This window comes from Orbicella franksi, chromosome 5 (assembly GCF_964199315.1).
Source record: "Orbicella franksi chromosome 5, jaOrbFran1.1, whole genome shotgun sequence".
NCBI classification, from domain to species: domain Eukaryota; kingdom Metazoa; phylum Cnidaria; class Anthozoa; order Scleractinia; family Merulinidae; genus Orbicella; species Orbicella franksi.
In genome coordinates, this window is record NC_138149.1 from 22,617,114 (window position 1) to 22,628,579 (window position 11,466).

General features: G+C 37.8%; 1 protein-coding gene across 1 annotated transcript; it reads right to left on the reverse strand.

Annotated features, from left to right (window-relative positions):
* Nucleotides 1-107: 107 nt before the first annotated feature.
* Nucleotides 108-9,626, reverse strand: LOC145487111 (insulin-induced gene 2 protein-like). Its single transcript, XM_081465829.1, has 4 exons — nucleotides 8,961-9,626; nucleotides 6,905-7,071; nucleotides 5,099-5,198; nucleotides 108-4,359 (listed from the first exon to the last, which is right to left on the reverse strand). Exons 1-4 carry the CDS (start codon nucleotides 9,525-9,527, stop codon nucleotides 4,318-4,320), a joined length of 876 nt encoding a protein of 291 aa, XP_081321955.1. The 5' UTR covers nucleotides 9,528-9,626; the 3' UTR covers nucleotides 108-4,317.
* Nucleotides 9,627-11,466: the final 1,840 nt, after the last annotated feature.

The following is an 11,466-nucleotide window of genomic DNA, read 5'->3' on the forward strand; positions in this document are numbered from 1 at the left end:
GGAAACCCTAAACATAGATGTAGTCATTAGAGGGAATGGTTATGAAACCTGGCAAAGTTCTTTGTTGTATGTTTTTGTTGCTATTTTGGGGGTTTACCCTGCACAAAACCTGGCAAAATACAAAAGGTGGTCATGTGTGCCCAAAAAAACTAACCAATTACTAGAAGCATTGCAATAATTATGTAATTCATGCATAGTCAATGAGTATAAGAAAAAAGATGTGCAGGGTCAAGGACCTTCCAACATAAATTTTAGCCTGTTTGTTTGCTCCTTTGCTGGGCTTCTTAACCATTTCCTTCTATTAACTATGCCCTAAAGAAATGGAAAACCAAAACTTAGAGTTGAAAAACTTTGTGGCTATATATGATTATTAGTTAGTTTTAATGATACAATTTTTTTAATTTATCATGTGTGGTGAGAAACTTAATTTTAGGCACTGATGCTAATAAATTATTGTGATGTGTATCAGCTGTTACCAATCTTGAGAGTTTCATGGTAACAGAAGTAAACATGTAGGGTCCAAGCAAACATGATGTAAATGAGACATCAGTATAGTAAAACAAATTCCTGTATCGGTTTGAGCCATGCCTGGAAAACAGGATTCTGATACTGTTCAGGTTTGCTTATTTCATATTCCTGCCGATCACCCAGTAGCTTTTCTATGCCAGGGAGCCCCTTGCCTCTCGGCATTTGATCCCTGTGGATTCTGTGAGAGAGGTCTTACATCAATTTTAATAAAAACGGGTCTTATTATATGGCTAGCTCTGTGAGCGGGCAAGATGGAGCTATCTTGCCTGGTCGGGACTAGCCGCCATGATGCGCAAGAAAAATTTCCCCGAAAGCCATATAATAAATCCATTATTGACCATGCTTGTTCGGTCAAGATGGCTTGATATTGGCCTTGTTCTTTTTTTGCGAGTTTATGAACCTCGACCCCATCTCAGCCCATAAACACGGTAAAAAAAGAATTTGGCCAATATCCAGCCATCTTGACCTCACACTTGGTCAAGTAACGCATACCTCTTACTCTAATGTGCTATATCTAGCCACTTCATTCTGTCTACTTGTCTTGTTGTTACACAGATCTGTAGTTATGCTACCAAGCAGTTTGTAAGGTTTCTGGTTCACTAGATTCCATGGTGGGTGTGCCCAAAATAAAATCGTGACAAAAACATGATTTGCTAATCTTGTGACAAAAAAATATTTGCTTACTCTAGGCAACTAGAAGCTCACCATCTCTGACATAGCATATTTAAGCTTTTTTCTTTGTGCTCACTCCAGGGGAATTAATTTTCACATGATTCATGAATATTCAATAGGAAATGTCTCATCTGTTTTTGAGGAGCTGTCTGAATAAATGATATAACCATGCAGCCCAGGGGGGGATTCCAAGTATATTAGAAATGGGCAGGGACAGGGTTGTTCGTCATACCTTTTTGGTGTGAAAAGAGCAGCCTTGGTACCTCTGGCTATTCAGCCCCCAAAGGTCCACAGCAGAAGATTTTGCGGTACCTTTTAGGGTACCGAGTCGTAAAAAAAGGACAGGGTATGTGTTGTTTTAGAATTGGTACCACTTAGGAGTAAGAAAATTTCAAGCCACGCTCTTAGTTCCTCTTAGGGTTTTTTTTTCAAAATTTCCAACAAGGACCACAGTTCTATCTATATGGGAGTCCACCCTCTGGTCATGCAGTCATACTGACCAGTTTATCAGTGCAGTAATCCATGGCTCATTAACCAATCATATCTGCCCACAGTACAGTATTGTTATTTTAGTTTACTTCAAAGTGCCTGTTTTGTGGTCATACATACCTTTTTTCTGTTGCTTGATGAGTGAAGATGAAAACAACTGCACACAACCAATGTAAGTCATTGTACCTCTTTAAAAAGCCTTGATGACATGGTGACTGGGTATTACAGGTCAGTTGCATAAGTGACTCAGTTCCATACAAGTTAAGTTGAGTATTTCATTTTTTATTAAATATATATACAAATTGTGACATTTAAAACAAAGGATATACTTTGCAGGTACAACTAATTCAGACATTTTGATTAAAATAATATATTATTTCAATTCATTAATGACCTCTTAACATAGCTACCTCTTGCTAAAGCCAAAAGAGTCAGGAGCAATGAAAGGCAGCTAGATTCCCAGGCAAATAACTTAGTACATTCTCAGAATTGCTTTACATTATCAATACCCTTTGTTTACCCAATGAAAACGTTTCAGCCTGGTTTGCCAAGTTACTCTAATTACAATGCAACATGCCAAAATATGATAAATATGCATGAATACATTTTCTATTTCTTAATTATGGTAACTTAAGCATTTTCATACAACCCTTATTTACATTTCACAAACGGTTCTACAGCAAGAAACTCTCCAGTATACATGTTACACAAAACAGTGATTCAATAATGAAAATATGCCAAATGCAAGGAATAACAAGGAACAATGATTCCCAAATAAAAGTTTTCTGCCATATTCACTTTATGTCTGCAATTGTAGCAAAGATGTTAGGAAGTACATTGAACTTCTTGCACTGCAAGAACCTCTATCTTCCTTTGTTGCTCAAACATAAACCGCTTCATAGAGTTTAAATTCAATGCCAAACATCTCTGTGGACCTGCCGCTCCAACATTTTCTGGAACCCGCCAGAAAATTCCACACGGGCATTGACATTTAACTTAAAAATATTTTTCATAGACTGTGATTATAATCTTCACAATTCTTCACTGATTGCACTAGTAACTTTTTTGTTGAAAACCTCTAAAATAGACAAGTTGTCACAACATCTTTGCTAGTCAATATTAACAGATTCAACTTTATGGGCAGTAAACATTTTAAAGCAAAAAAAATATATATATATATATGCCATAATGATACTAAGATTCATCTTTGACAGAACACTACAGATACAATCTAAATTACATTTATATACCTTAATTTCTAACATGCATATACATTTTTACAAGACTCTAAAAGACTTAATTAAAAGCTCGAAGCTCAATTATGTCACTTAATTGATATTTATAATACATCAAAAGTACCATCAAGAGAGGAGATACCCCGAAGGCCAAAATTAAAACAAAAATTGTCCAAAGACAATTTCTTGTCCGAGGATTTCCCCAATACATACTCCGACAAAAGTTCTGTAAAATATTTATACAACTAATCCCCGTCAGTTAGATAGCAAATGCAAAATACTTTCTTCTCTTGTTGCTGGCGAATAAAATGCAGCATTATATATTATTCCTCTTCCCATTTCCCAGTTGAGTAAGACTTGAAAGACTTGAAAGTTAGACTTCTTCCTCTTGTTTTCTACAAGCAAAAAGTGAATTGGCACAGCCTTTTCCACCCATAGAAAACAGATGACTGCTTATGGGTAGAAATTTTCATCTTGTTTTAAATTTCCAAAAATATTCTACGCAACTTTGCGAGCTTTGGTCAACATGTTGCGACTTTTAAATCTGCCTGGCTATGAACCAAGCCCTCAATGTGTAGTTCCAGAAAATATCCATACCTCCCCCACGGAAGGGATTTTTTCTAATAACCTCCAACCCCTCTGGAAATTCCAATAAAGCTTCACAGATTTCTTTAAATTTTTTGGTCTTACTGAACCCCCCACCCCCCAGGAAATTCCAATCCCTTCTGTGGGGGGAGTATGGATATTTTCTAGATCTACACAATGGTATTTTAAGCATCATTTCTTAAAAGTAACAGAAAAACCGTATATAATAATTTTAATGTCACTTTTAACAAGTTTCACTGCTGGACAGACCTTTTCCTTACTTAGAAGAACACATGTCCTTTCAAATCTCTACTTTGGCCAGACATAATAATTTTTACATTTTAGTGTATCCATCTATTTATGATTTTCCATATGTTTCAAAGCACACATGGTTTGTCAATTAGATAACCACAATAGAAAGTGAAGTCATTTTCCACTGGTACTTGGATGTGATGTCTAACCACACTGTAAAATTAGGTGGATAATTTCAAAATCAAGTCAGACATTGACCAATTCATGACCAACTGTTATTTCCAGCAGTGGTCATGAATTGGACAATTAATATCAGTCAATAGTTTGGACTATAACTTGCAGTGTGACCTTGCGATCTCCTTGAATTTCAATACCGCATAACAACACAACTATATTCAACGATATACTACAGACCATGGCACTTAGTCTAACCATTTTTACACTGCTACTTCTTCAATACAGTTCTATCATTTTTAACACCGTCCATATTTCAAAGGGAATGTTCTTCTCTCGATGCCTGCTTTGAGCATCTCATCTGGACTACATAACCATTTTCTTAGTCCACATGTTCTTTACTTCTTCCAAAGTTGTATTCAATCTGTAGGGGATTGACAAAACACTAGTTATAAATATTGTTTTAAATAAGATATTTCTACATTCTCACAAACTTCTGTACTAATTGGACAGTTTCCTGTTTCTCTGGCTCACATTTTTAAAATCAGAAAAGCAAGACCTAATCCTTCTGTCATTAGTATTATAAGAAAGATACAGCAATTATAAAGCAATGCAAAATGCAAAAAAAGGAAACAAAACAAAAAGAAAACACTATGTAAATCACAGAAAATCATGCACAATTTGAGAACAAATAATTTCTCTACAAGTTGTTTTATTTGTTGCCTGTGTCACGCAAAGACAGACATCGATAATTTAATCCAATTAACATTAAGGTTTTAGATCAAGTTTCATTTTCAAAAGAAAAACAATTGCCACAAAATAGGAATTAGCAGTTGCAGTTCCTACAGAGTGTCCGGTTCACTGTTTCCAGATGAAATTGGAATTTAGAAATTTTGGAATTTGTGGAGGGAAAAAAACTGGACAACCCAGAGAAAAACCCTAGGAGCAAGGACAAAAACCAACGTAAGAAACAGAGATGTACAATGCTTGGTCCAGGATTCCAACCCAAGACAATGGTATTAGACAAGCCCTCTCACCAATGTGCTATCCGAAGTTTTTGAATGGGATTTTGAAAGGAAAATTAAATTGAATTTGCTGCTTTTATCTTTATTACTGAGAGGAATGTTGACTTAAAAGGAGGTTAAACAACAGGAAACTCATACCATGGCCAGCTGTCTTCCAATGGTTCCAAATGTTACAACACCAGAGAAAAAGAACCATGGAATCCATGTTCTAGCATATAGGAAATCTGGTTCACCATTTCTACAGAGAAAATCATGGAAACATGCATGACAATTATGTTAACTTTCATTGATAATTTACTACACAGAATTAAAAAAACACAATTTTGTTTACTGATCAAATACTTTACTCTAGTTTTCTTAAACCTTTCACTTGCAAGATCTGAAAGTTAATTTTCCTAACTTATACCACTCATTTCTTTGTTGGTTTCATGTACATAATAACAAGACCAAATCCCCTACTTGATCAATTCCCCCATTCTCCTTAACAATGTATTAAAAATGTCACGAGAATTTACAAACCAACCACTCCTGGAAATCAAAACTATGGTTTCAAGAAGAAAGCTCACAGATGTACATGTATACAATGGAACAAAATTTTCAAATTTCCATAATTTTTTCAAACTACATACAGTATGCAGGGTTGTTGCTAAGCACCGGCTGCCAGAGAAATAGGCCGGCAGAGAAAGAGTAGATCGCCGACTGGATTTTGGCGGACGATCACTCCGTAAAGGACAACTCACGGTTTTTAGGTTACTACGTACAATCATTTGATATCTGAACCATATTGAACCATCTAAATGAAAAGTCTGGAATAAATTCCTGACTATCTTGAGTATCAGTTCCACTATATAACAAGTAAAGTAAATGAAATATAATCCTTTTTGTTTAGAGTGTTCTCTTTCTGTGTACTGCATCTGTCATCTTGTAAATGCAAAGCTTGGTAGCCCCACATTCAAGGTGTTGTGAAAGACTGGGGACAAAAATTTTGTTCCAGGTCTTGCATGAAAAATGGTGACTGACTCAATGAAAATCTTAGCCGAGAGACTATTTTCTTCGCTACAACCCTGCAGATGTGTATGACAAATTAAAAGGTTAATACTACATTGGACTAAGTGATCTATCCCAACAGTTTTTCTGTAGCTTTAATTGACTGGTAGTATTTCTGCTCTCCCTCTGATTAAGAAGCCAATCTATCTCTGGACTCCAGATTGAATGGACTCAGAGTTTGGCAATGAGCTCTTACTAGGTGGGGCAAGATTCACATACATGTATTATCAACTCTCACAATGCATCTCTTCCACCCAGGTATATATGGCTAACCGCAAATTTAATGTTGGGCAATAGCCGTTTGATAGAGGATTCTATTCAAGGAGAATAAAAAACATTCATAGTTGCTTAATGGGTTGGGGAAACTTAGATGGACTCTTCCAGTATGCCAGACTTTGGCCTGATGGTGTCTGTTATTCTTTTGGTTAGACTATGCTGACTACCCAATTATGTGACATGGGTTTTGTAAAAATATGACCTAGTGCATGAAAAATAGGGAGGCGCGGCAGCCTCATGGTTAGTGTGCTCGCCTCCAGATTGAGCAGTCCAGGTTCGAGTCATGGTCGGGGACACTGTGTTGTTTTTGGAAAAAACACTTAACTCTCACGGTGCCTCTCTCCACCCACATGTATAAATGGGTACTAGCAAATTTAATTTGGGGGTAACTCTGCAATGGACTAGCATCACATCCAGGGGCAGGGGGGGCAGGGAGGGGGGGGGGGAAGAGAAGAACTGCACCTAGTCGCTTCATGCTACTAAAACCGGAGATAAGCGCTGGCCTGATGGGCCACTTGGCTCATACACATACTTCACCTCCTCCTACCTACATGAAAAATTAAACTTGCAACAAACAATGACACAATGTAAATCTAAGTCAAAGGACATGAAGCCATTTACCTGTACACTCCAAGATATATCAAGGACTGTAGAAGAGCACAAGCACAAAATGTTATAAGCACAGCAAGTCCAAGGCCATTTTTTGATCGGTCAAATAACCACCAAAGAATTAACGAAGCTATGGCCATGAAGAGGGAAAAATTTGTTGGGCTGTTGAAAGAAATTTTCTACCAAAATGTCAAGGATGACTCAACAATTTAGAAAAGTTAACAAAATTTAACAATTTTTGGTTCAATATACTTAACATGTACTTATCACCCAATCACATTTATGACTAGTTTACCACTGTACATCTACATGTAAAACAATTCAACTAAGACTTGCCCAGGGCAAGCAAAATTAGAGAGCTGGCTGTCTGAAAGGGCAAGCTGAAATTCTAGATTTTTTCAAGCCCTGATAATGAGCACTGGAAACGAGCCAAATCTCTTGCAATATCATTTCAGATATTACATAACATAGTAACGCACCTGTAATTGCACATGTACTAACAGTAGTTGCTTCTTTTCAGAGAGTCGATGGCAGTTCTACTGAAATATTAACAATATCGCCTAATCCTTGAGTTTCATACTGTTTTCACACTGTGATTTAGACATAATTATATGCATATTTTATATAAAAAATAGGCAGTGCCTATATTCTTCCAGCAACAAAAACACTTTTTCCTAAATTAAGAACCTGTTTGCAAACCTAGATAACCTAATTTCCCAGTAAACACCAATTATATGAGAACCTTTTAAAGCTAACTTGGAAAATGCATGTAGGTTTTTGCTGTACCTCATAACTTAGATAGTTTTTCCTCACAAATAAGTTTGGCAGTTTATCTTAATTACCAGCTGTATTTTGCATTGTGGCATAGACAGCATATAATTGGACTTAAAAATTTTGAAACTGAAATTTATAGAGGTTATTACTAAAAAATTGCATTTTTTGGCAAGTAAAATACACAGCAAGAGGCCACATTTGATATATCAAATATTCTAACATGAACCTGAGGCTTTCAAGGACAAAATTGCAAATTTGCTGAAGTTTCCTTTGACCCTCAATTCCCAAGAGACTTGAATACAAAGAAAACACAACCAAATATAGAGGTTTCTCCTGAAAGCCTTGCAGCCATGTTAGAATTTCAATATATCGAACATGGCCTATGCGAAACAATATTCTTCATAAAAATTTGCTTATCAAATAATTAGCCACAATGAATTACATTGCTAATTGAACATATTGTAATTTCGCTGCCATAAAAACAGGTTTAAACTGGTTTAAGATGCAGGCCAAGTGCTTGTATATTTCAGAATTGTCACAAAGGTATTAAAGTAGGGGGCTCCATTTTTAGAACAATTATGTCAAAAGTGACAAATAGGTATTATTCAGGCAACCCTGAAATTTGTGTTCAACTTCACTAGCACGCTATGTTGACTTTAAAGTATCAGTCATTTTACAAAACAGAAGTCAAATCTAACTATAGATTGATGGCTATTCCATATCTCGGGTTTTACATCAATTTGTTATTTTATGTATATCTTGAAACAAGTTCTAAACTGTTAGCCTTTAGTCCTGCAGTATGAAGACAGTAAGAAAATTACCTCTGTCCTCCATTAACTTCCTGCCAGTCTGCCCTCAAATAAGACTCAAAAAATTACGTCAACGATTTCATTTTCACGAAACGGTACACTGATTACGAAGACGAAGGAAAGTTCTCGCGAAAAAAAATCCCTTTGTGACGTCAACCTTACAAATATACACGCAAAAACAGAGTGAAACAAATATTGAACTAGCAAACTACAGCTTAGCGCCATTTTTCCCAACAAAGGTAAATTGTTTGCGCGAGCAGAAGTAAACAATATTTGGCGAATTAATAGTAGGGCTATATCTTTTAAAATGTTTTCCCTTTGCTTTGTTGCAATCGAGCGGAAAGCGTCAGAGTGACCGGAAATGAACCAGGGCGCAGAGCAAATCGCTCTCCACGTAAGCTTATACGCAAGATAAATATAAGCCTTAAATTCTTCAGGCATTAGATTACTCTTACAGACACGCAGCCACACGGTACAAAGGATACAGCACAAGCGTGGCTTATTCCAAGAAAGAACGCCACACATTTGAAAACACTTGACCATTCTCTTTCAAGTTTGTGAGGTTTTCCAAGTCGAATGTCGGTGCAAGGGTACATAATTCCCACTAAGGCAGCCGCTGTTCCCGAAGACGGAGCGATCCACCACACAGCACTGAACAAGTTTGCAATTATTCCAAAGTCTACAGCTTGAATTCGCTTTCTCCTCGCTTCAGGTAGCACGGAAAACATGAACAAAACCAAAGCAAAGAAAGCGCCGAGAATGAACAACACCATACCACGAACGAAAACATTGACGACTGATGGAGCGATTCGACGGTAAAAGTTCAGGAAAAATTGCCCACTTGAAGGAGAGCGCCTTCCACAAAGTAAACACTGCATTGTGAATCCCATCAGGCGATGTATAAGAAGAAGACTTTTAAAAATGTTCGTAGAATTTATACGACAAACCGTTTCAAGTGAGCTGTTGTCGATGGCCTGTGAGTGGCCTGACGAAAATTGACCAATCACAGGCCTCCAAATATCTGGTGGGCAAAGGTAGAAATCAGATGACATTTTGCCACGTATGAGCCAATCAGAACGCGTTTTGCAACCCGCCCCTCTTGCTTCCGACTGACAAAATGTTGAAATTGATTCATTTTTTACACCTTCTCTCTGCTGTTAATCAAAACACTATTAAAATACTCGCTCACAGCATTTACAAAACACCTACAAACCGTACAAAATTTCAACAGTAGGTTGCAGTTTTTTGTTGCTTTTTAAAGCGGATATGGGTCAACTTAACAACATACAATTTTGACTGGTAAAACAAGAAACATTTTGTTTGTTTTGATTTGGTTTACATACAAGTTAACGAGTTAATGGATTTTTAACAAGCTATCGATAGAAGACTTGATAACATTACGCTTGGAAAAATTGCTTTTGTTTTCCAGCAATATCAATCGAGGGATTGTGAATTGCGCTCACCCAGGTTGTGTCGGTGTTAATTTAAAAGGTTTTAGAACAATTTTCAATCACTTGCCGGTTGATGTTTAGTTCTCAAAACAAACGATGTTTCGGTTTACAGGGTCATTTGATCCGCCGGTAGGTAGCATGTTGCATGTTTTTCTCCTAGTGATCCCAATTGCCTAATACATCTGCTGATGTCTTTTTAAATCAGGCCAGACCTGAGATCTAACTACGACCACTGTCACTATCGGATGACGGCTTCCAGATCAGTCCAAACGGTGTTAACCTGAGTTTAGAGTACATAAGCAAAGTTCGAAGTTTACTTGTGCTCTACATGTGATTTCTCTATAGCATCACGGGAGGGAAATTTTCTCTTAAAGGCATTTCAGAATTCTATATTTGAATCAAGATGTAAGGTTCTGACTTACATCAATCACGCCTGCGAATCGATCATTTGTTGAGAAAGGGGGTTCTTTCGAGGCAGATGAATTTTTCTTGGAGGGGTTTTGTGGAGCCATTAGAATGACTAGGCCTCGGCTAGAGACGTGTCACTTCACATAAGTGACACTAAATCGCTTGTACTGCAGGCTAGTTTAAAAGGCCTTTCAAGGGTATGCTTATGTGGGGCTTGGGTTCAATCTCGTTACCCAGCATCCTCGGAGACCCAGGGGCAGCTAGTCGGGACGATGCGATATTTTTGGGCGAAAGTTTAAATCAAGAGCGGGAGAGGCCCTAGCTGCCCCTGGGTCCCCCAGAGGCCAGCAACCTCGTTTCCACGATCCCGTGATACTTCAAGGGAAAAGCCCTGGGAACGAGGTTGTGAAAGCAGAGGAACCCAATAGGGTCAAATAAACTCCTGCCACAGGGAGCCCTCACCTTTATCGCGCGTGTTTTGTGTTTTGTGGCGACCATTTTAAATTTTTAGTACGCGCGCGGAGTGCTAGTGCGAGGTCTGGAACCGAAATTACGGAAGTCTGGGACGGGCGGGAAAATTCGCAAATTTTCGGAGGTAGCCGATCGCTCAGCGAGGATAATAAAGTGACAAGTTGTCATTTTCTTAGAGCTCCGAGCAGACTCCGAGCGATTTTCCGTAATTTCGGTTCCAGACCTCGCACTAACACACCGCGCGCGTATGAAAAATTCAAAATGGCCGCCACAAAACACAAAACACGCGCGATAAAGGTAGGTTCATCTTTTATTCATGTTCTAAACGGATGTGAGGGTTCCCTGTGTCCTGCTGAAACTATTTCTAGGGGCCACGTCAGCGTAGAGGAGGTAGATCTCTTTTATATGAACTAAATAGTCTCCCTGCCAAGTTAGGGTTGTATCACATCAAAACTGGCTTATAGATAACCTTGACGCATACCAGATGCTGATTCAACTACATCAATGTATGGCTATTATATCACGTCTGATAAAATTTTTATTAATCTTTCAATTCCTTCCATCCATCTCACCCGCACTGCCTAACCTTTGGTTATTACTAGTATATGAACTAAAAAGGCATATGTAGCACCAGAGTAAATGGTTTTTGAGCCTTATTGAT